General features: G+C 35.0%; 1 protein-coding gene across 2 annotated transcripts in view; it reads right to left on the bottom strand.

The window, feature by feature from the left end:
* The window catches only part of COL28A1 (collagen type XXVIII alpha 1 chain), a 130435-nt gene that overhangs the window by 71476 nt on the left and 32395 nt on the right, over nucleotides 1-26564 (bottom strand). For both annotated transcript variants that reach the window (XM_039878025.1, XM_039878026.1), the window contains exons 12-19: nucleotides 20268-20336; nucleotides 19086-19154; nucleotides 13879-13947; nucleotides 11335-11403; nucleotides 8220-8288; nucleotides 4298-4366; nucleotides 3342-3410; nucleotides 574-645 (exon numbers count right to left, since the gene is read on the bottom strand). In XM_039878025.1, the coding sequence (XP_039733959.1) occupies nucleotides 574-645; nucleotides 3342-3410; nucleotides 4298-4366; nucleotides 8220-8288; nucleotides 11335-11403; nucleotides 13879-13947; nucleotides 19086-19154; nucleotides 20268-20336 (555 nt within the window). The remainder of the gene's footprint in view (nucleotides 1-573; nucleotides 646-3341; nucleotides 3411-4297; nucleotides 4367-8219; nucleotides 8289-11334; nucleotides 11404-13878; nucleotides 13948-19085; nucleotides 19155-20267; nucleotides 20337-26564) is intronic.

The following is a 26564-nucleotide window of genomic DNA, read 5'->3' as shown; positions in this document are numbered from 1 at the left end:
AGTTTACCAACTTGAATAAATTAATTATCAAACTCTAATTTAGCTCAGAGCAACTGAAATATCATGAAAAACTCCAATTTCTCAGCCAACTTCCAAAGCAATAAGCTCACTTTCCTTTGACGTGTCATTCATATTTGATGATTTGTTATTTTAAAAAACAAGAAAGACCTTCAACCTTTCCATCTGCTGCATTTTACTACTGCTGTTGAAAAATGAATATTTCAACTCAAAATGCTTCAGGAAATCTTTATAATGGCCTTACTTTCCAAATGCATTTACAGACTCTCCTTTTAGAGGGGGAAAAAGTATTTTTCTTTAAGTTTAAATTAAAGTGCTTTCTAGGAATCCCAAAGAGACTAGGTCATGGCCAAAACACCAGAGAAGGCAGAGGGTGTGAGACACTACTCAGTCTTTGAATTAGTGCCTTTTCTCTCTGAAGTAATTGAAAAAGGAAATTTAGAGTTGTGGGGTTTTTTCCTTAAAATACTAAGTTTGCCTAGGATGGTTTAATTTGATCTCCCACTGGACCAAGATATCAGTGTGGTTCAATAGTGATAAGAAAAACATAGTTACCTTCTTCCCTGCAGCCCCATCTTCTCCTGGTACTCCTGGCTGTCCTGGAAACCCTGTTGAGCCTGGTGCCCCCTAGTGGATAAGCAAAGATTTTATTTTCCAAAGTTCATGTTTATCATGCACCCCCATTTTGAGGTACTTGCAATTAGATATATTTTACATTGTCTGAGAAAAGCCTCTGAGTGGAGAAATTCGAGTAGTAATTAACAGAAATTGAACTATTTGACCTTGGCCAAGATATTTAACCTCTCTGGATCTTCGTTTTGCATTGTTGTTTGTTATAGGTTGAATTGTGATTCTCAAAAAGATATGTTGAAGTCCGAGCACTTGATACCTGTGAATGTGACCTTTTTTTGGAAATAGGGTCTTTTCAGATGTGATCAAGTTAAGATGAGGTCATTAGAGTGGGCCCTAATCTAATATGACCTGTGTCCTTATAAAAAGAGAAAAACATCATGTGAAGACAGACACATCCAGAGAACACCATGCAATAACAGAGGCAAAGATTAGAGTGATGTAACTGTGAGCAAAAGAATGCCAAGGATTAGCCACCATGAGAAGCTAAGAAGAGGCAAGGAAGGATTCTTCCCTATGGGTTTTGGAGGAAGCACAGCCCTGCACACACCTTGATTTTCTATTTCTAGCCTCCAGAACTGTGAGACAATGAATTCCTATGGTATTAAGCTACAAAGTTTGTGGTACTTTGTTGCAGCAATCCTAAGAAACTAATATAAAAATGACATAAAAAAAATTTGGGACCTAACATCACTTCCAGCTCTAATACTCAATAATTCTACTTGCTTTCAAGTTAATTTATGATTAAGTTTTTTCATATGTTCAGAGAAAACATATCCTACCTTCAAACAGTATAAAAGTGTTCTTATTGCATTTATTAATAGTAAAAAATATTTAAAGATAATTGAAAGTCATTTCAAATAGATCAAATGGAAAAACCACAGTTGAACCTAAAAATAAGTAGAAAGGTATGATAAAGATGAGAGCAAAAAAATAATAAACTTGAAAACAAAGAGTAAGAAGAGTAACAAAATTAAAAGATAATACTTAAAAAAAATAAATCTCTAGCAGAAATGATTAATATTTAAAAAGGTACAAATAAACAGTATTAGGAATTAAAGAGAGATATAATTACACACAGTAAACACTTTTAAAAAATCATAAAAATTTTTGTGACCACTTCAAAAAATATGTTGGAAAACAAATAATCTTCAAGAAAATATAAATTATGTAAATGACATAAGAAAAAAATGGACAAGCTAAATAAGCAAATGGCATTAAATAAATTGAATCAATAATTGAAAGTCTCTCACTTTCCTTCATTCCATGATCACAGGCTTAGTTGGTTTTACAGTCAAGCCTTAATAAATTGTTAAACCTTTGAAGAACAGATATTTACTATCTTATACAAATAGTTCTAAAAATTTTTAAAAAAGGATTTATTCTTTTATTCAACAGCATTTATTTAACACTTAGCATGTCCCCCAAACTGAGGATTCAATAATAAAGAAGAAAAGGATAGAAATAAGGTCCCCGCCCCAATGGAGCAGCACTGTCCAATAGAAATATAAAGTAAGACATAAATGTAATTATAACTTTTCTAGCAGTCATATTTATAAAGTTAAAAGAAACAGACAAAAATAATTCTAACAATTTATTTAATATATCTGAAATATTATTTCAATATGTAGTCAATGTAAAATCTCTTAATGATATATTTTACTTTTTGTGTGTGTGCCAAGCACTGTAATCTAGTGTGTGTATTACGCTTGCGGCATATCTGTTCATACTAGCCACATTTCAGGCATTCAATAACCACATGTGGCTAGTAGCTGCAGCATTACCCAGTGCAGTTCCAGAGCGTATAGTAAGATGAAAAGTACAGTTGACCCTTGAATGACACAGGTTTGAGCTGCGCAGTTCCACTTATATGCAGATTTTTTTCCAATAGGTATACAGTCAGCCCTCTGCATCATTGGGTCTAGCACCCATGAGTTTGACCAGGGATTGAAACAGTATTCCATCTGCAGTTGGGAATCCACAGATGCAGAGGGCCAACTGTCTGCATTGTTCTATACCATTTTATATAAGGGACTTCAGATCCAATAATTTGGTATCTTCAGGGGTCCTGGAACCAACCTCCGGCCCCTGCAGACACCAAAGGATGACTTGTTTTGAAGGATTCAAAAGTTATACATGGGGGAGGGGAGTCAGTACCCCAAACCCTGCTTGTTCAAGAGTCAATGGTAATTCAAAACAAACATGCAAATTAAATGTAAGTTGAGATAAGTGGTAACAGGAAGAGAAACAAACAGTGTGCTGAGATATAAATTTACTGGATAACAGAAGTCAGGGGACTTACTTCGGCTTTAGGGAAAGAATTTCTTAGGAAGCCACAAAACAAAAGAAGGGAAATAACCTTTACTTAAATCCTTCTAGGTGCTTTGTTTTATAATATGGTAGGCAATAATGTTCTTAAAGAATCAAGAATCGCTCTATGCCAAAAGAGGACCTCTGATGCTAATAAGTAAATGAAGAAAAAAAACAATTAGCAGTCATTAAAATAAACCAAAATTTTAGTTCTTAAATAATAAGAGTTATACTGAGCCTCAGACCCTCTTCTGAATAACTTACTTTGGTAAAGTAACAGTTAGTTGACATATGCATGATCTGCATTTCATTTGGATATAAATGAAACTTTATATAATATTACGTAAATTATCTAACTGCTCTGAGAAGCATAGTCGACTCACCTTTGGGCCTTGTACTCCAAGCCCCACTGGTCCTCGAGGGCCTGTAGGTCCTATCTGGCCTACTTCTCCCTAGTAAGAAAAGAGCATTTGAAGAGTATTGACTACGGCAGCAAAATAAAAGTAATGCATTCCTGTCTTTGATCTCTTAATAGCTCTCTTACATCAACAAAATAAGAGAAAACTGAGCTTCATATGATAGGCAGTTATATTCCACAATGACTAAAACTGACACACGAGAAGCCAAGATGACTGCTGACCTAGAGCAGTATTGTCACCAGAGAGAACAACATGAGCTTTTGATGATGTGCCCCAAATCATAAATCTCCAGGACAGTAACAGTGTTCTTTTGAGGTGCTTCTTACGTGGGCATCACTGAAGAGTGTAGTTGAAAGTGAGACCTCTCAGAAGTATTTTATTTATTAACAATGATTAGTGATTCTTTGAAGCAATATCAAGGACAGCTAATTAAAGAACAGGTACCATGCCTTTCCCCCAGGGATAAATAATAGTTCTAATTTAGGAGATAATTTGATTCCTAAGTTCATGGAAAATGTTTATTTGTTGGGCCACTTCTGACTCCTTATCTTTAACTAAATGTTTGAATAGTTGGCCCTACTGTGGGAGTGTTGGCAAGAAAGAAAATAAGCCAATCCAGAGAGAGATGTGACCACAGGTAGTCTCTACTGATACTATTGCCTGAGTTACTGAACATGGTCTCATAAATAAAAGTAATAAAACAATAAATGGAGATTGTATAAATGAAAGCTTCTAAGAACATAAAGAATATATATTACATTTTCTAAACCAATAGGAATATCAGTAATATTTACATTAAGTAGAGAGCTCTGATTTTTAAGTTCATTTTATCCGCTGCCTTCCAAATGCACTGGCCACTGGTCAGAAAATAGCAATTAGATTGTAAATATATTAAACTCCTTTCTCACTGAGAAAGTTACCTTAGGACCAGGTGAGCCTTGTCCTGGGGGTCCTTGAGGACCAGGTAGACCAATAGGACCTGGGATTCCCTTTAAAATAAAATTTTAAAAAATAGTGACAGTTAAAACAATTATGATAAAGAGTAGTTTCAAATTCTGTAGAGTGAGTTTAGTTGGTATCCCATAATGGCTTACTCATATTAATATCTGTTGAAAGAGATGGCAATGGCTGCTAATAGAAACATAAAATGCATTCCCCCCTTCTTCCATAGTAAGAGAAATTTTAGCTAGTCCACACGGCTGCCTAGAATAAAGACCGAGTGTCCCAGTCCCTATTGCAGCCAAATACTGCCACGTGAACTGGATTCTGGCCCATGGAATGTGACTGGAAGTGATGTGGGTCATTTCAGGGTCAAGATAACGGAAGAGATATGCCTCTTCCTTCTCTACACCCTTTTTCCATGACTGCAGTGAAGACATGGTGGTTATCCTGCACCATGTGGCTGAAGAGAGCACACTCCGAATAGCAGCTAGCAAGAGTGAAGAAGGCTAAATCCCTGATGACCCTGAAGAATAGAGCCAGTTTGGAGTTTTAAATAAGGGAAATAAAATTCCATCTTGTTAACCTATTTCACATCTCAGTCACACACAAACAACCCTATATCATATATATATACATATATATATATATATATATATACATATATATATATATATATATATGTATATATATATATATATATATAAAATGAAGGTTTGACCCAGGCTATAAGAAGCGATAAACAATGGGCAACACACTGACAAATGTCAAACATTTGACTATCACTCGCATTTTGGGTATAAAAAAGGAGAGGAGAGAGCATTTTTGAAGTTCTTCTTTGGAGAAAGTACTCATAAAAATTTTTCTTTAGATAAAATGAGAGTAGTTTAAGTTGCTTCTCTCTTTACCCCATTCTAAAAAAAGAACTTTAATGAAACCATTTAAAGACCTTGATTTTTCTTTTGGAGACATAGGGACCAGTGTGTGACTTGTTCCTGAGAATACTAAAATGGACTGTAATAGCCAAGAGAGAGTTGGGGTGGAATCAGTTTGTGCATCCAGAGTTTGCGCAAAAGCCACACGAGTTTTTTCTGTGGACCAGATGTACTCTATGTGTGAGACAGAGCAGGCCTGGAACTGTTTTCAAATCCTGCCCAAGATGACCTGGAAGAATAATGGAAATCCAACAGGAGAGTCAGTATAGAGTAAACTCCCAGAGAAGCAGAGGCTGACGGGGAGAAACAACTGGAGGAAGAGAGTCCTCCATTCATATTCCAGGAGGGTCAAACAGAGGGGCCAGTGCAAGAACCCAACAAGGAAGAGTGTCAGCATCAAACATCTGCCAAGACCAGAAGACATCTGACAATAGACCAGCCAAGAAAGAACCTCTATGCCCCCTCTCTTCCTCCCACCCTTGACTCAGACTGGGAGAAATGAGAAGCATATTTCTTCCCATGAAGCACAGGCTCTCCATGGAGCTTGTACCAGATAAGTAAAGATGGAAAAAGAAGATTAATATATTGACTAGTTTTTACCAGATACTCAAAACTGTGATTTGCAACTGACAGTGACCCTATTACTCTCTTTTAACTAAAAGTGATAAGAAAAGTCTATAGTCTGCTGGTAATTTCTTTTCATGGTAGGAAAAAAAAAAATTTCCTCCAATGAAAACAATTTAAAAGATGATGAAGAAAAAAACAAACTAGGATTTTTATTTTGCTTACATACCACAAGCCTTGACTGTGCAAATAATGGTTGCAGAAACATGATTTTTAAAATTACAAATGTTATGTCCTTTCTCTAGCTAGATGATAGAACTGCTTGTTCATTTTTAAATTAAAACTAATATTCTCCTTTCTTTGGTTGATAAAGGTGAGGCACTCTAAACAATTTAAAGAAGCCAAGGTTCAAAATATTGATGCTTTATGAGAAGGAATTCTTCCTAACTTTTATAGTAGTCTACAAGTAGCATGAAATGGGGTAAGAAACAAAAACTTTCAAAGGGATGCGCATACACATGTGTATGTGGTTATTTATATTCTATTTTATAAAATATTTGAGGTGGTCAGGTTTCCAATTAGTTAATGAAAATCTTCAGGCCACTTGAAGGATATTATAAGCTTGTTGCTGAAAATGAAAACAGTAGTTTCCTCATAAACAAATGAGTGGGAAAACATTTCTATAAAAGGAATAGGAAGATGTAGTAATAACAGGAATTCAATAGATAAACATGTTAAATTAAAGATAGGAAGAAAAATGATTAACTGTATAAATTAAGGCAAATTTAAGTAGAATTTAAAGAATTTGTCTTAAAAGGATAAACAAATTCTCTTCTTGTTCAGAGTAGTTTACAAATAGTACATTCCATTCAATCTCCTATCCAATAGGACAAGCTCCATATGGCATGTCTACCTTAAAAATTTTTTCCCTTGGTAAAGAAGAGAAGGAGGTGAGAAAACAAGTCAAGAAGGTTTGGGGTTTTGTTGTTGTTGTTGTTGTTGTTGTTGTTGTTATTGTTTAAGCTAAATGACAACCTTCACCAAGAACCAGTATTAAAGGCAATAAGAAGCTGCAGGTGGGAGGTCCAGAATTCACAGGCCATCTGGAAAGACTTGGCTTTCTTTGAACCTCTTTTTCAGTCTTATAGTGGTGACTCAGCACCAGGAACACCACAAGACCCAGGATGTGACAGTACTGTGCGGCCACTCCGGGGACCAGAATGTAAGCCCTGCTGGAATCAGCAAATAAACTACAAAGCTTGAAAATGCCTGGTGACATCATCGAATCATGATCCTCAGGTAGTCAAAATATCCAGCCTTAATTATTATCTAAATATTTATTTACAGATTTATCTTGGTTTCTCTTGCACCTTAATCCTCTTGACTTGTTACACTAGGATCTTTACCAGCGAAGGAGAGTAACTCCAACTTTGCTGTTGCCTGGATTAACAGCAATAATAATATACTAATTATTTAAAAGATGGTTAGAAATAAACGTAGAGTTAATGTTAACAATAAAATTTGAAATTATCTCATTTTTTATCCTTTCTCCCACTATCCCAGATAAAGGAAGCACTGTTCATTCTCGGGGCAAAGGAATAATCAAACTTTAATCACAAATTTTAATCAAACTGACTTGCCATTTTCTGTGCAGGAGGATAGTCAGCATAAATTTGGATTTATTTTTCACTTGATAAATAAGATTATGTAGGTAAATGTATATGATCAACAACTGTAGATAGTACTGGTATATTATCTTCATATTATTTAGATCTAACAAGATTGCCCAGCTTTTCCAGTAGTTCTGGTCAGAAAATTTTGGAAGCAGTTTCAACCATGAATGTAGAGATAAGATCAGAAACCTTTTATTTCTTCTGACCAAGAAGGGCCAAGTGTCTGTATAAACTCTGTTTGTGGCTTGCGTCTGTGCTGGAATGGTGCCCCTTCCATTAAGTAGTTACCTCTGATTCTGGACTTTGTTTTAAGTTTACTACTTTTTTAGACTGGTACATGGACAGGGGTTGAGAACTGTTGCTCTACAGGCATTGGGAGAGAGTGGGGTTTAATCTTTCACAAAGCTGTAAGAGGGAAAATACACACACATACCATCAAGTAAATAAATCATTGCTCCCCAGGGACACTAAAAAAGAAAATATTACCCCAACCTCTTATACTGTTAATTAGGGTTTAATATTGAAAGTTATAGCACCTAGAAACACACTATTTTTTAAGTCTTAGAAGTTCTAAAAAACAGATCTCATGACACCATACTCTTCCTCCCTGTATTCACTTTTGGATGTGAATTCCATCGCAATTTGACTATCCAATACACTCACAGGTGTTTGCAGGACTGGTCTTCAGTGAAGGTTGTACCAAAGGGCAAGGGGTAAAAAGCACTGATTACCTGTTCCCCTTGACTCCCAACTCCAGGAGTGCCCATTGGTCCTTGAGGTCCCACAGGTCCCAAATCCCCCTGTATAGAAAATAATCCAGAAATATAACAATAAAGCAAAATCTAATTTTTTCATACTTCGCTAATCAGGAATTATGCTGGAATAAAATCTATCTGTACAATGTAAAAAGGTTCGACAAGGTCAGCCAACTCCACTCCTTTTAAATAGTTTGTAGTTCAAATCTGTCAGAATGATATTTCTACTATTTAGTCTAAATTGGTGAGAATTTGCATCAGCTTATATTTATCGATCATTTTTCTCACAAGAACCAATATGACACAAACACTTCCTGTTAGGATCATAACAGAAATATTTAAAAGTGTAAAATTCATAGGGTACAAGGAAACTTGGATTTGAGAAATTGAGGACAAATGTTTTAAAATTTTCTAAATCCCATTTTTCTCCAAATCTTATTAAAATGCATTTTGAAAATTAAGAAATTATCTAAGGTAAATGCAACAAAATTAAAGAAGATTACCTTTCCTTTTCATGAAATAAATTTGGGAAACAATGCACGTTATTAGTATGAAGAACAATATTCATTCATCCTTGTGTCTTTCAACAAATATTTTATGCTTGAGGGCATGATAAGGTCTCTTTCATAACTGATGAGTGCTGCTTTGGCAGTTTGAAAAGCAGCTATAGACAATACATAAATGAACAAGTGTACCTGTGTTCTAATAACACTTTATTTACAAAACAGCCAGCCAGTCCCATAGATTGCCAATGCCTGGGTTAAATAAATGTTTATGAACAAAAGTATATCATTAGATCACACTCTATCTGACATTAAAAAGTATGTTGAACCTATCCCTGAGACATGTGCTGGAATATGCTTTTTAGTGTTCCACTTTTTATCACTCCTCAGTGTAAATAAATATTATGGAAGGAAAATGTAATGGAGTCAAGTTCTAATTCAGAGCTGAATTATTCTGATTTAGACAGAACTTGGTTGCTTATCATGCAGCAGGCACTGTGCTAAATGCTTTTCATGTTTCAACTCGTTCAATCCTCACAACAACCCTCTGAAAGTAGGGATCCCCATTTTCCAGATGAGGTTAAATAATGCCCCAATTACACACTGTTGGATAGCAGAGGCAAAATTCAAGCCCACTCTCTCTCTGACTCCAGAACCCAACTCATAACTCCTATGCCGCAAATATTCAATAAGCATACAAGTGAGATCCTCTTTTGTGCAGATATTTACATTTAAATCTCCGTATCAAAACTACTTCCTTGTTTTGTACCAGTTATATTTGAAAGCCTTTATCCTAGAGGTGTTTATCTTATCACTTGAAACAGATGCCAAAGTCTCTAAATTTAATGTTATATAATATATAAAAGAATAAAAAAGCAACAAAGGACGAAGGGAAAAGGAAGACGGTATTGATTTGGTAAGGGACTAGCAGATGAAAGCTTTGCAATTACTATGTGATAATGTCCTGATCTTTCAACGTATTTTCTTTGCATGGGCTCCAGGTGTAAAAACACAAATGTCATGTCAATCATACCTTGAAAAGTTATCTTACTGAACTCATAAAACAATAGTTCTATTGTACTTAGTTTTTACTGCTCCAAAGGAAGAAACAGCATATTACATATTTTTAGAATACATTGGAACTGGAGTTACAATCAAAGCTGAGCTATTTGAACCAAGAATTGTAATACATCTAAAATTGGTATAACTTACTATTTACCGCTATCTCTGCTATTTGAATACAGAGTCCCCAGAAGAGACAGCTACCAGTAAATAAAAGAAATAAGTCATTCAAGATTGAAAAACAACACCTAAGATAATCATGCATATCAATCATTATTCTAGCATATATATATATTCTAGCATATATGCTAGAATAATGATATTTGTGTACGCCTACATATATATACATATATATATATATATATATATATATGCTTTGAAATTGACATGTAATTACTCCAACTTGATACATCTGTATATTTTGCACATTTCATTTCTTATATTCCCTCCCCTCTGGCAGTTGTCCCTTCTCACTGGTATTTAGGGCCTCCAGTAGCTACTATCACTGGCCTTATCCCTACTTCTAATCTGGGTATAATCTGGTTATAATCCGCAGGTATTTATAAAAAAAAAAGGAACTAGTGAAAAAGAAATCAGTGGCAAGTTGGCCATGGTGTTGAACATAAACAATTTTACAGAATACCAGTATCAGATATGGCCATTCTGTACAGTGAACCAAGACAAAAGCAAGATCTCTCATAGTCATGTCTGAGCTCAGACAAAACCAGAAAACAATGTCTACACCTCTCCCTTAAAAGAAAGATCAAACATTCCCCAATACTGGCTAAAATGAGTAACTGCTACTTCTTTACCAGTTACAAATAAGCCTGGCTCCATTTTTCCCACCTGTTAGATAAGATTCATTAAAATAGCCAGTCTTAAAATGACCCCACTTCCTGATAGCATCCAATCCAGAGCCAATTTGTATTTTCTGAGACACTTCGCCAAATCACCTAATACAAGTCCAAATCATAGAAAAAATCTTTTATCTACTTACTGAGCTGTGATCAGTTCCCCATGGTATATGGTCTCCCTTGCTGCGATGAGTCAATAAACCTAAATTTGTTCGACTACAGGCTGATTCCTGTTGGTCCTTGCTGAAGGGCATCAAAACTAGTTTTCTTAAATGAATTTTCTTATTTTAGCCCCATTTTAAGGTAATAGTTTTTAGCAAAAGCCTATGGATGGCTATATACTGCTGTAATAAAGTCAAGTCAGTACGTTTTTAGCAGCTATTTTTATTAAGTAGAGGTCTCTTTTGCTAACGTTTAGCTTCAAATCTTCTTGGCTGATGATAAGATTATTGGAAGTCAGAACCCAAATAAATGAGACATTACTGTAAATACACATAATGGGATTTTCTAGATCATAATTCATCCTACATAATAATATATCTTATATATACTTGCATTATAATTAACTGGACACCTGTGTGGTATGGCTGTCAAGTTGTATACGGTTCATAAATGTACATCCATAAAGAAAAACTTAAAAATAATTTTATTGGCATCTTTTATACGCAGTACCTTGTCCCCTTTGATTGACAGGCCTTGTAATCCTTGTGGACCAATTGGTCCTTCAGAACCTTTTTCACCCTGAAAGTATATGGGAGGAATATCAGTGTACTATAGAAATCAAGATTTTAAAACAGTCAAAGCATTCAAAGCAACTAAATTCATTGCTCACTGCAAATGGGTAGTTCTTACTGATTCTAAGATTTGTAACTCCAAGATTTGTATCTTAACACTCTTAAACAGGAAGGACTCTTATCTAAGCAGAACACATATGCAGCATCACTAAGTTGAAATAGAGCTCTATTCTCAATATAATCAGAAATATCTGGATATGCGGGACCTAATCAATCATATAGCACAACTGACTGAATCAATCTTTCATTTCTTTAACATTACTGCAACTGGATCCATCACACAATGCAAATTCGTCTCTGATATTAGTATACAAACTACTACTTGCTAGGATTGAATATTAAATGTTTTATATCAGAATTTATGAACATTCACTGAAAATTTAGTTTTAAAAGAATTAACATAAAATATTCTTGGATATAGTCACATGACCCACGTGAATATCTCTGGTCATAATGTCATATCAATGAAGTCGTAACAATTTGTGCTTTTACATGAAAAAATATATATAAGCGATCAGAAATAGCATTCATTTCATGAATTCATTTGAATGGAGAGTAAAATCAAAGGACATTTTCAAGGAACCTAGGAAACAGAAAAATATACCTTCGCTTCTCTATATGATATCTTCACGTCAGCCCTACATCATTGCAAAGCAAACCCAAGTAGCACAAAAAGAAAACTCCCTTTGGGCCTGCTTGTTGGGGAGTGAAATATTCTGACGCTACCACAGTGTATAATTGCATAAAGTCGACCCTAAAACAACACTGAATATAGTGTGTTCTTTCTTTGATGAGATAGAGGGCAATGCTGTGCTGTGGGTTATCATCAACAGGAGTGTAGCGTTATATCACACAGTTGAACCTGTCACTAAGACATGCCCTGCAATATGCTTCTTAGTGTTTCACTTATTCATTTCTCACTTATTTATTCATCTTAAAACCCCACAGATTGAAAAGAGAAATACTTCTGGCTATTTGAAATTTTCAGATATTTTTGGGCTACACATAAATAGAAATTTACTCTATGCCCCCTCCCCCTGTCCAAAAATTCAAGAAACTGTATATTATAAAATTTTCTGAAGTGTCATGCCAAATTGCTGGCCTCTGTCTTCTGATAGTGACACTTTTGTTAGTCAAGGGCATTAATAATATCACCTTTATTGAACATGTTATTTCCATTTATTACATCAAATTAAAATTTGTTTAAAAAGGCCTTTCTTAAAATTCAACCCAGCAGTCACTCACAATGTGGTATGAATTATTTGTTTTACCTAATTAATTTCTCTCTAGTTAATATTCAGGTTTCTCATAGATCATTGAATATTGATCATGATAGAAGATGCTAAGAAGAGGCAATTTTAGAGTGTGAGGCCATACTGAGAATATCTTAGTGATCTGACTAAATGACTGAAGTGGAAGGTCTTAGACACTTATAAAAGAGCATGTACTTCTCTGGGCAGTGTGTGTATGCATGTGTGTGTGTTTGGGGGAAAGACTTTAAAAAAGGACAAAGGACTCCAAAACGTATCCTTACTTACTCTGAAATTTTGCTGACACAGACCAAAGTATTTTGGAAAATCATTTCCTGTGTGGCCTTTGGCAAATGTACCATAGATATTGAGTAACAGCCTAGACCAGGGATCAGCAATCTATAGCCCATTGGCCAAATCCAGCCCATTGCCTGCTTTTTTTTAAATACTTTATTGAAACACAGCCACACTCATTTATTTATACTACATTGTTTATGGCTGCTTTCATGCTACAACAGCAGAGTTAAATAGTTGCAAAAGATGCCATGTGGTTTACAAAGCCTAAAATATTTACTGTCCAGCCATTTACAGAAAAAGTTTGCCAATTCCTGGTCTAAAGGAACTTGAGCTCTAAGAACTATATGTGGGAAGAGATAGAAACATTTAAATTCTGAATTGCCAAGTAAAAGGTAGGTCTTTCATAACATTGTGCTCCTTTTGGTAATAAGGTAATTCCAGTTCCCTCCTCCCATCCATATTTCCTTTTTTATTATACTAATGGCAATACTATTACAAATTGATTTATAAGACTACTTCTTGTCTCTGTTTCACAAAATAAATCTGAGTAAAGCTTTGTCATAGCTACACTCAATAACTTAACTTCTGGGTATAAAGATTCTATCTATCACCGTGGCTTTAATGGCCACAAACTACTTTAAGAGATTTTTCTAATTTCATATGCAATAAAATATAAGTTTTAATTACTTATTTATAATTGCAAATTTTCCTATAGTTTCAGGTTAAGGGGAAATTTACATATTCTCTCATTTAATAGAGTGAAGATAGGAAAATATTTCACTTTTGATAATTGTCTAGGACACATTTTTTAAAAATTTGTAATTTACAACTATGCAAAATGAAACACTTTTTCTTAGTACAGAAGGTATTGTTACCTTTGGTCCTGGAAATCCTTCTCCAGGTAAGCCCCTTTCTCCTGGTGCTCCCTCAGGACCACGGAGACCCTGGTTAGGATAAGAGAGAATGAGGAGCAGGAGGAGAGAAGGAAGAATGGAAGGAGGGTAGAGGGCAGAGAGAAGAGGGAAGGAGAAGAAGGAAAATAGTTATATTTTAGTTCACGTGGGTATGGCAACGAGATAGTCCTATTTAGCAAGAATCTTTTGATTAAGCTGCATACTGATCAGTAGAATCACAGAGTTGTGAAGAGTAATATTCCCATTGTATTAAATGTTCATTCCACTTGGCATAAGATGTTCTATTCCGGTGTCTTCAAATTAGAGAAAAATAGAAATTAACTGATGCTGCAGAATACGAATTAAGAAATAAATTCTATGAGGAAAGAGTAAAACTCTGGGACAGTGTGCCCTGGAGAAGGATGCAAAGTGATTTAGTAATTTAATTATGAGGAGAGTCCTATGAAGAAATCACTGCACAGCTGTTTTAAAACATTGAATTCTGTTTACATGTATTTTAATTTGTATCTTAATAAAATTGGATTCAAACTTGAAATCTTTCAAGAACTAGTTGAAATATAATATTGTATGTCATCTGTAAGTGAAAAATAATTTAAAAAATGAAAACTAAACAGAATTTAAAAAAACACTATTTTACTCCATTGGAAGTTTAAGCATAAATAGAAATCTTGATAGAATCATTAAGGGGAAACATGATTTTCAATCTCAATGATTAAAATTAAGAAGTCCATGTAACTTGCTCAGAAAGGCACTAGGAAAGGTGAGAACTTCTCACATAAGGAAAAAAAAACAATGCAGTCTCAGGCTTTGAAGTGGAGTGGCAGGAAATGTACTAACTAAAAAAATAAAGGATAACAGCAAGGTATTTTAAAAGGCTACAAATTTTCCCTCTTGTGTATCTTGGCCAAAAGGCCAAAAAGTAGAAAAAGGACTAACAACAAGAATTTTAGAAGAACAAACTGGAGTTTTTCCTTGAATAAAACTAAAAAGACAATTAGGGCTCACTTGCTAGGGAAGTAAACCTATGACATAACGAAATCTGCTGAATTGCTCAGAAGCTCCAAAGCCAGCAGACTGCAGACACTCTGAATGATGGCTCAATGCGCAATAACCCAGAGTAATTTAAGAGATGCTTCCTACTCAAGCCTGGTAGCAGAACTAGGATGGAGCATTATGCTAATCAGTGATAGATCATAATTATGGATCTGTGAAAAAAAAAAAAAAGAGATTACAGATTACAACTGGAAGCTTACAAGAAAGTTTACAAGAACTATATCTCAGTATTTAACTTTTTTGGCCTTTCCCTGATATTGTATATTTTAAAAGGCAATCTTCATTAGTATTTATTCCTAGCCAATTTAGTACATTTATTTTTTTTAAAGCTATTATTTAATTTAAATTGCAGTGTTTATGGGAAACCTAGCTTTTAACTGTCCGAGACCTTAATCAAAGCATTAATCTTCATGACAGTTTACTCTAATGTTAGAGCAGTTAACTAGGGGAAAAATAAACATAAACATGAAAACTAGATTGCAGACTAAACAGACAGTGCTTAGCAAACATCACACACTCTAACAAAAAAAATATTGACAAATTGTCTTCTTCCCCAATGATATGACAAATAAAAATAATGTAACTTACATTAAATGCAAAGAAGTCCATTTTCAAGCTGATTCTTTTTTTTTTTTTTTTTTTTTGCATTTATTCAACAAATATGTTCCAAATGCCTAGTAGGTTCAAGGCTTTCTGCTAGGTTCTTCCGAGATCAGACAAGATTGGGTGTGTTCAGGGTGATATGGCCATAGATGTCTTTGCTATGTTCTAAGAAAAGACAGACCTGCTCCCTGTCTCATGGTGTTTATAGTTTTGCACAATAATTAAAAGTTGATTTGGGTGCCATTTGGACTGAGGTTCAAGTCCTAGCTCTGCCATATAGTATTAGCAGTGTGACCTTCAATCTTTCTAAAGCTCAACATCCTCATCAGAATTATGGTACCTACCTCAACCTCAATATAATGTAAAGTCAGATAGATTTAAAGCTCTTTCATATCAAACACTCAATAAATATCGTTATCACTATCAAACTTATTTTACTTGAGTCCTGCAGTTGCTAAAAATATCTTTTTATGGAAGTTTTTACAAAGAATATAGTGAATGGTTTATATTAAGCAATGTGGAAAGAGGCACATTGCACGAATAAACCGAATCTTCTTTCCGTCTCTGCATTTCTAGAACACATCAGCTAAGGTGAAAGTGAAAATAATGGAGGCTTGTAAGAGCCATGTGTTCCAAGATGCTGAGAATAGAGTTAATGCTCATGAGTAATCACTTAAGGGCATTTTTTAAAAAATAGAGAGCCAAGGTTTAGTTACTGTAAACTGTCAGAGTAATATTCCATACCATCAGTATATTCTCCAGTTTTCTGAGTGAGCAGTCAGGATAGAAGATTGTTAACCAGAGAGGAGAAAGAGCAGCTCCTTGGGTTAGATGAACTATAGTTTTAATTTATTAAGATGGTACTAACAGATCATTTTTTAAAGACAGAAATGCTTCTGTAAAGAACTCAGTGTCCTTTACAAAGGCCATGAGAACCAATTACAACTATAACATACTTATTTGGTGTGTAATGAAAACTTCTAATAAAAAAATATAATTGAGGCACCTAATTATCAGTTAACACAGACCGATCAGTGAAATGCTTTATTCGAGACATTAACAAGATAAAATATGAGTATCCATTATCTTACTTTCTTTAATAATCTAAAAAGTGTGAATAATCAATAAAATGGTTTTAATGTACATTGCAAGTATTAAAGATAATATATTAAAAATAAAAATTGTCTATTATATTCAAACAGTGCCACATACTTTATTTTTAGCCTCAAAATAATTATAGTTCTACTTCAGTATGTAATTTTTTACCAATAGCACTCTGAATAACCTTGCACAAAAAAACAGATTACCCTGAGCCCCTGAACCAATTTATTTTTTACGAATCAGTCATCTTTCAGACCAGTACAAAACTAGTGGTAATCATAGAATTAAAGATTATAGTTTCTGTATTTGTTGCTAGAACAGAGAAGTAAAATAGATATTGTATGTTGAGCTTGCATCCTATTACCTTACTGAACTCTGTTAGTTCTAGGCTTTTTATAGATTTCTTGGGATTTTCTATGAAGGCCATTATGTCATCTGCAAATAGGGACAAGCTTTATTTCTTCTTTTTGATCTCTATGCCTTTTATTTCTTTTTCTTGCCTTATTGTGCTGGCTAGAACTTCTAGTACTACATTAAATATGATTGGTGAGAGCAGAAATCCTTGTCTTATTTTTGATCTTAAAGGAAAGTATCCAATCTTTCACCATTAAGTATAATGTTAGCTGTAGGGTTTTTTCATTTTTTTGTTTGTTTGTTTGTTTTTTAAGTTGAAGAAATTTCTGCTTTATTTCTAGTTTCTGAGAGTTTTTATCAGGGTTTATGAGGATTTTGAATTTTGTTAAATGCTTTTCTATTTTTTTTTATATGACTCTGATCTTTCTCTTTTCACATTACATCGATTGGTTTTCAATTATTAAATCAGCCTTGCATTTATGGAATGAACTCCAATTTGTCATGCTGTTTAATTCTTTTTACATATGGCTATTTGCTAATATTTTGTTAAGGAGTTTTATGTCTATAGTGATGAGGAATATTGTTCTATAGTTTTCTTCTCAGGGATCATCACTGTCTTGTTTTTGGTATTGGAAAAACTAGCCTCATAAAATAAGTTGGAAAGTATTTCTTCCTCTTCTATTTTCTGAAAGAGATTATGTCTTCTGTATTTGTAATATTTTATGTCCTCTTAAGAAAATCTGAAGCAAGTGTAGCAAAATGTTAAGATTTGTTTATCTTCTCTATATTTTTTAGTTAGTTAGGTAGGTAGGTAGGTAGGTAGGTAGGTAGTTAGTTAGTTAGTTAGTTAGTTAGTTAGTTAGTTATCTGGCTCATTTTTATTCCCCCTTATTCAGAGCACTGTGAAAAGATTCTTGTTTATTCCCGTTAAAAACTTCCCAAATTCTCTGCTGTACTCCCGAGACACAGAGCCATATATCTGGGCTTGTGTCTTTCTGGATGACGTCCCTTTAGTTTTCTAGTTTCCAGCCTTTCCAGTGAAGAACCAGCAGTGTCCGCAAGGGAGTTCGTTTTCTTCTGTCTCAGTGGTTCACCTTTAAGAGCACTACCTAGTTATTGGAATCTGGGATCCAATCACTGATCTTGAGGTAATTAGTCTAGTGTGGCTTCCCTCCATATGATGCTTTCTTTTTTGAATTAGTGTATCCAGACATTAGCGAAAAGCCTAACTCTCAAATAGTATGCTCCCATTTCACTCTCGGAGTACAGCAAGAAAGCACATTTCTGTTTTTATTTATACATAAGGAACTATGTGCTACAAAACCGAATTGGGAGACTACCTATATTTTTATTTGTACCCCAGTGAGTCAGTCACTATTCTTTCCTAGGAGAATGATTACTTGAAAAGTTGAGAAGATTCTTATACTACAAGAATTATGTTTTATTCATTTTATCTCCAGATCTCTTTTGATAGAAATATTTTTTTCCTTCTCCAATAATAGGAAACTTCAAAGCTACAGAAGATAGAAAATGCGAATAACACAGGTATTACCTGTCTACCATTATCAATACTAGCTTTAGAATATACTCATGAATTAGATAATGAGCAAAGTCCTCATTGTCAGTGAATTTCTCATGGTTATAGAAAAATGAACTACAAATTACAGCTATTAGGCTTGAACCCAGATCTTCTGTCTCCTAAGAAATTTTGACACATGAGAGTTCTTTTCTTCTTGGACAAGCTGATTAATCTTGTACAAGATTACAGTAACAGAGAGCCAGTTATACATACCGTGTGTGTGTGTGTGTGTGTGTGTGTGTGTGTGTGTGTGTGTGTGTGTGTGAGCGCGTGCGCGCGTGCATGCGTTTGTGTGTATGTGTCTCTGTTTTAAAGTATTATGAAAAATGACACTTGAATCTGGCCCTCGCATATTTATTGTCTTTTGTTGTCCAAAAAGATACAACATGGATTAATTTAACCATTTATTTTAACCAGAAGGAGCACATAAGAACTATATTTGTCCTTTTTTATTTCATTAGAATTTCTTGCTACTTACTGGCTGGCCTGGCTCACCAACACCAATTGGTCCTGGAGCCCCTATTCTTCCTTCTTGGCCTCTTTCCCCCTAAGAGAAAAAATAATTGAATGAAAGTTTGAGCTTTTAAGTGAAGAATAAAGATATAACAAAATACTCTGGAGATTTCAACAAAGATACATAGCAGAACAGCCAAACTTTTCACATTCATAAAGATAAAAAAATTCTAGAAGAGAAGTGGCTTGAATTTAAGTAAACAATTACCCTAAAATGTTCATCATCCCTTCTTGTCTGAATGCAATATGGCACTTTCAGCTTTCAGAAACTGTTGTGTAGTAATTGACAGGATGAACTGTGTGTCATTCATTCTGGTAACTGAGATGCCCAAGCGAACAACGCTCACGCTGTTTCCTTCCCTCACCACCATCCTAGAATGCCGCCCTTTCCTCATCCCCACCCCACCCATTTCACCTCTTCTTTCGGTTCTATTTCACACTTGCTATCCTTCAGAACCCTTCTCCAATAACTCTGCCAATATAAACTCCACATTCCCCGAAGTCTCAATGTGCTCATTGTCTAAATGTCATCCATGGTGACATTTGAGTACATTCGAAGTACACTGTTTTATACTGCTCTGTTTTAGTCCTCCATCAAAGTCTTATTGTCCCAACAACATAGAAAACCATTTAAAATAAGCAGTTCTTCTCTGTGACATCCTGTGTGATGCACAGCACACCAGGGTGTTGGGTGTTCCAGTCCTTTCTAATTCCCTACAAACCTTTCTGTCAGCATTTACTTTTCAGTGTCATAGTTCTTCTGGTTTCTGCCCCTGTGGGCTTATTTAATGTGAGCAGATGATAGTCGACATGTTAAGATGTTTCATGTCCCAATAACATTTTACATGTTAACATTCAAAGTTCATGAAAACTCAGCAGAACTAGATATACATTGGCAAGAGGGTGGGTATTTGGAGACAAACAAATTTTTCCTTCCAACCAAATAAAAAAGTATATTTATTATTCTTGTAGTAACTGCTCATGACGAGGGCACTTCAGTGTCCAAGCATCCTGACTGTAAGTAACTTCTGCAGGCAGCCTCCTTGTATTTATGAGAGTAAGGCTGAGCAGAGTTCAAATCACAGCTCTTCTAGCCCCTACAATAAATTCAATAATCATCAGTAGTCAAAGAAATAAGTATCTTTACCTTAATACCTTGCTGTCCAATACCAGGGACTCCTGGAGGACCATAAGAACCAGGAGGACCTGGTTCACCCTAGAGGAAGAAACAGTGATATGTTAGGTCAGCTCAGTAATATTTGTTGAGCAGCTTTTAGATGCATAAGGATGCAGTTGAGGCTTTAATGAGAAACAATGAAACTAGTACACTCTCACTGCACACAAGTGTTTACAATCCAGTTAGAAGAACAACATAGACCTAGTATGGAATTATCCACCAGGTGTAGCAGCAACAGTATTTAGGGTTGACAAAAATGTTTCCTTTTTAATTTAACAGTATTTCACATCTAAGCAGATATAGAAACAGTATTTCACATCTGAGTAGATATAACATATATATTAAAAACTGTATTTCACATCTGAGTAGATATAAAGACAAATATACATATACATATTTTGGAGTAAGGGGCCCACAAAGGCAAAGTGTTTAGGATCCATGAAAGTCATAATGCAGCCCTCATGTGTTCATTCAACAAACTTTTATTAAGTGCTTCTGGCAGACACATTTTGTTTTCTACCCAATGACCATCCTCTCCCCTGTTTCCTTCCCTGCTGTTAGAGAACTCTGATCTATTTAAGTCATGGGCAGCTCTTCTTTGCCCTCAGGAGTATGGAACAAATGATAATTGGACTATTGCAAGTCCAGATTCTCTTTTCCCTTTGCCACTGATAGTCTAAGTTGGTCCTCTGGCCAAGTTTTAACAAATGAGCTATGAAGACTTTACTGGAGGAAAAGAGAGATCTTTCCCTCTGCCCCTTCTCTCCTGCTTTGAGCTATGATAACTATCTTGTAGCCATAAGATAACAACCTCTTGGACGAATGCCAACAGTTGAAAAAGATGATGCAGAAAAAATTTAAGAGTCTGGTTCCTGGACAATTTCTTTGAGCTGCCGATTCTGTCATGGACTATCTACCTTCAAATATTCTGTTTGCTCAACAAAAAGAGTTCTTATGATGTAAGTCACTATTAGTCAAGATGTACTGAAAGTCAGAAACATTTTCAATTAACACTGTCTACAGTGCGGCAGGCCCATCACAGATTTCAGGCATTACAGAGCTGAATGAGGGCATTGCACTCAAATGCCTGCATTTCACAGGTAAGAAACTTGAGTCCCAGGGAGGTTACCTCAAAATCACTTAATTGTGAGTGTTTATGGTGCTTTGGTATTTGAGTGGATTGAACTTAAAAGTACTTTCTGTTCATCCTTTTGAGTACAAGTCAGTCTGGCAGGTAAATCAACTTAAATTTTTTCCCTTTAAAATTCAAGATTGTGCTTATTTTTCTATAATATTAAATTTTCTGGAGCAGCCAGGATATTGCCATTATTACTTGTTACATATTCTTGGCCATGAAATTTCTCTCAATATAAAATCAGGTGTAAAATTTCTCCCTAAATTTGAAGCTGTATTCTTAATCTCAAAATTTGGTTTAAGTGCTGGAGAATATTCAGTTTCCTAAAGAGTCCAAGTTTTCACTTCAAAGAAGTGAATATTTTCACTTCTTGTGCTCTCCACTCAAGTTGGAATATCCTTGTGGGTTACACTGCATGTAGGTGACTGTTTCCATTACTCAAATAAACATCAAGTACTTGCTATGTGGAGGGTAATGAAGTAAATACAGAGAAGTTTAAGACTGCTCTCCTTAATTCAAAGGACTAGTCTGAGAGGTAAATATACCATTAAACTAATAATAATAATAATAATAATAGGCCCTAAATTCCCTTATTCTATTCATCCCCTGTCCCTTTTATCTGTAGTTTGGTAGAAATGGATCAGAAGACTTTTAAATGTTATATATATACACACATATATACATACATGTATGTGATATACGGATGATATTATATAGTACATATTATACATTTGGAGGACATTTTGAGTTTTTTTAAGCAGTGGAAACTCTACCCTACTTAGTATTTATCTGTGTATTTGATCTAAAAAGAGCACACAGTTTTAAGAAAGTTTCCTCTGACAGAACACAGGGACATTGGTTTGGTCGTTACCTTGAAATGTTTAAACCAGAAGAATCAAGAGGAAAACTAAATGTCTTAATTTTGAGCTCAGGAGCTCCTTTCAGCCTTGGTTAAGTACCAGTAGCACCTGAGAGATTTCTTAATATTGCTTTTTCAGGGAAAATACGGGGATATGAAGCTTACAGAAGCATCACTTTCTCTTATCTGAACACAGCTCCATAGCAACATATCTTCACATTTCACTTGCTTAAGTTTATTTCTCAGGAAACTAGTATCTCAACATAGGACCTGCAGACCAGTATTGGCCTACGATTAATGTTTACCCTTTCACATTTCTGCTTTCTCTTTCCTACAAAGATTCCTGCATTGGTAAAGAAAGTGTTCCTGATGGTAAAATACCATAGCTGGGTAAGACAGAACAAGAAGAGTCAGCACTCTACTCAGAATGATTTTCTGGGAATTTTCCAAGGCAGCATAAGACTCCAGACTTTATTCCTTTTCTGCTATTATTCCTGACCCAGTTCTCATCAATACACACACACACACACACACACACACACACACACACACACACACATCACACAGGCACGCATGCACATTGAATGCTCAGATACTACTTATTATTTCTCTACTTCAGTACAAGTGTGAATGTGAGTGAGCATGTGTAGGGAAATCACAAAGGTTAGCTTAATTTGTCCTCCTCCAAAATTAAGGACCTCTATGCTATGGGCCTCAAGATTGCAAGAAGCCAACGTTTAATTAAACCAAATATTTCCAAATACTGCCCTGAACACTTTATATATATTATCTCATTTAATCTAACAATCTTAGGAAATAGCTATTTTTTCCCATTTTATGATGTAGGAATATAATCTCCACTTTTTAATCCATTTGTTACCATGTATGAAATCACGGGGAAAAAAATATAGCTCTGGAGTCATTCACTCTAGTTGAATCCTAGCTCTACAATCTACTAAGAGTTTAAGCTTTTGCAAGATCCTCATATGCAAAATGAAGACAATTATATCTACCTTACAGGATTGCTGAGAGGATTCAAGATATTGTCTGTAAAACACCTAAGTCATAACCACTCAGACACATGGTGGATGTTTAATATGTGTAGATTCAATTGTTTTCCACAGACTGTCATTGAACACCAACCTGATACCAAGTACACGGTTACATAATTACAGACATATATCATCCTACACCTGCACTTTTCAGACACTCAAAATCTGGCTAGAGAGATAAACAAATATAAAACAAAATACGACTATGTAAATTAGCTGTAATAACGATATTAACAGAGCACGTAACACTCCAAGACAGAAATGTTTAATTCTAAATTAAGGAATCAGGAAAGTTTTCTATAGCAGTGGAGATATTTGCTCTGAACAAAGAACTAGAAATCATATCTAATCTAGTAGTTAAAAAGAGCAACAAACTTCAAGAAAAGGAAAGTGTATGAGACATAAAATGATTTGAAATGTTCTGGGGATGGTAAGCAGTTCTGTGGGCTCAAACAGACAAGAATGAGGTGATAATAGGGTCACTGTCTGGAGCAGTGCTGTCCACTGAAAATATACAGTGAGCCACATATGTAATTTTAAATTTTCTAGTAACCACATTAAGAAAGTAATAATATATTTTACTTAACCCAGTATATACAAAATATTACCATTTCAACATATAATTGATATAAAAATCTTATTAATAATTTTATTTTAAAATTATTTTTAATGCTATGTCTTTGAAATCCTGTGTGCATTTAACATTTATGGCACATCTTAATTTGGATGAGCTACATTTCAAATGCCCAATAGCTGCATATGGCTATCGCATTGAACAGCGCAGATTTAGAGTGATTAAAGAAGCTGGAGGCTCAGGTCAGAACCATGGAGAGTACCAACACTTAAATTGGTTGGGAGTGGAAAAACACAGACGTCTCGTGGGAAGTTGGGGAAGGCGGTGGCTGAGAAAAAGAAAAGGAAGCTGAAAAAAGTATAAAAGAATGTAGGAAAAAGATAATTTTAAAAGGAACTCATCATTTTCAAAGACAAACTCATAATCTTCCACCTGCAGACCGATCATCTTCCAGCATTCTCTATCTCAGTGACGGGCACCACAACCCCTCCATGTGTCAAGCCAGAACCTAGGAGTTATTCTTGATATCTCTCACACCTTGCCCAATATATGCAATGCATCACCAACATCTATCAATATGCCTTCTAAATATCTCTTAAATCCATCCACTCCTCGGATCCTCTACGATGCCTCTACAGTCTATGCCAAGTTAATATCTCCTGCTCACACTACCACAAAGTTCTTAGTACCCCACATGCATCCATTCTAGCACACTCCAATTTTTTCCCCCTCATTGCTGCCAGAACAATTTTTTAATTTTAATTTTAATCTAAATAAAATTCTTTAAAGCCTTTCCCCTTACTCTTAGGATAAAGACAGAGCTCCTTACAGGGCTTGTGAGTCCCTACACAGTATGGTCCTGTCGCATTTCTAGTCCCATCTGTCATCAGCTAATTCTTCACCCACCACCCTACCAGCATTGGTCTTTGTTCAGTTCCTTGTACTTGCCACGTTCCCTCTGCAACAGAATCTTTGCACATGCTATTCTATCCATCTAGGCTATTCTTACCTCCCTAGTTTTCTAATCAATCTTTATTTATCCTTCAGATATTATTTTGAACAGTAGGGCTTCAGGAAGCATTTCCCCAGTCTGGTGAAATCCCTGTTCTTGAGACACTGATAGCACCATTTTCCTTTTTTTCTGAGCATTCATTGTAATTGCAACTTTGCATTTTGTTAATATGTCTCTCCCTAGACTGTGGGAAGGATATTATGTGATTTTGCTCAGCTTTGCATTCTCAGTGCTCAGCTAATTGATATTATTCACTCAACCATCCAAGCAGCATTTACTGAGCAGCAACTAGGGATCAGGTGCTATGCGAGCTGCTGGAGGTGAATAAAACAGGAAATCTGGTCTAAGCTAGTGGAGTTAGGAGTCTGGGAATGCACCTCTGGTGTCCACCTGGTTTGCTGTATATAAAAGCAACTTCATACAAATTGAGCAACTGTATATAAATTGCATGGTATCAAGTACTATTACATAGTTTCTCTTACAAACTTACCCAGATACAATTAATCTTTTTTTTTTTCTTTTTTCAGCTGAGTCATAAAATTCCAATAGATGGTTACACTGTATAGAAAGTTCATCTAGAGAAAACCCACACTCCTATTTCCAGACACTGAATCTGACCAAAGTCAACATCTTTCCTTTCTCAAAGGTAATAAATAATGAATTGTTGTTCAAGACTCTAGGAAATTTTTGAGGACCTTACCATTTCTTGAATAATAAAATTATGAACATTTTAATCATATCTTGTGCTCTTCTTAACATTAGGATGTTTTAGCAATTTCTATTTATTATTTTCCAGATAGGTATAGCATCAACTTTAATATCTTAAGTTTATGACAAATATTCTCATAGTTTTCAAATGAAAGAAAATAATGGATAAACATTTTGTCAGCACCAAATGATTCAAGTATGGCCTAGATACATTCTTAGTTGAAACCCAGGGAAGTGATGACTATATACAAGACTTGGGAGAAAAGTCAAGAAAGGGTCTTTTTTTTGAAAGAAGGAAAAGGGGGGACTAATATTTATCAAATACTTACTAAATCAAGCTATATTTTTAGCCCCTAATTTCTCTTGTTTCAAAGGAAGTGTTATGTAATAAGAGGTTTATTTTTAGAAAACACATCAGTTCTATGTTAATAAAAGAATCGTTGTCAAAATCCTTAACTGCTTAATAATTATTGCCAATATATATGGCACTTATTGTTACAGGAGCTATTCTAAATGTTTTACATATGTTAACTCATATAATTCTCAAAACAACTTTAACAGGGAGGTACTATTCTTAACCTATTACATAGATGAGGAAACTGAAGCATGAGGAGGAAAAGTAACTTGCCTGTCACAAAGCTAATAGAATAGAGAGCTGGATTTAAATTCCAGCAGTCTGGTGTTAGAGCCAGTCCTTTAATCACCATGCAAACAGCCTCTTGGCCTTTTCAGTTCTTTTCTTAAGTATTTCAGAAATCATGTGATTGCAGGCTAAATTCATATCTTTATCATAGGATGAAAAACACAAAAGTCAGATAGTTACAATCTACCTATAGTTGTAGATCCATCATATGAAGACCAAGACTCTCTCAAGTAAAATATAAGCCAAGAAGAAATACACTTATACAAGCTGACTCACATGCCATT

Source organism: Pteropus medius, unplaced genomic scaffold (genome assembly GCF_902729225.1).
Source record: "Pteropus medius unplaced genomic scaffold, Ma_sr-lr_union100, whole genome shotgun sequence".
Classification (NCBI taxonomy): Eukaryota; Metazoa; Chordata; class Mammalia; order Chiroptera; family Pteropodidae; genus Pteropus; species Pteropus medius.
Note: the sequence above shows the minus strand (reverse complement) of the source record. Positions and strands in the feature narration are given on the sequence as shown.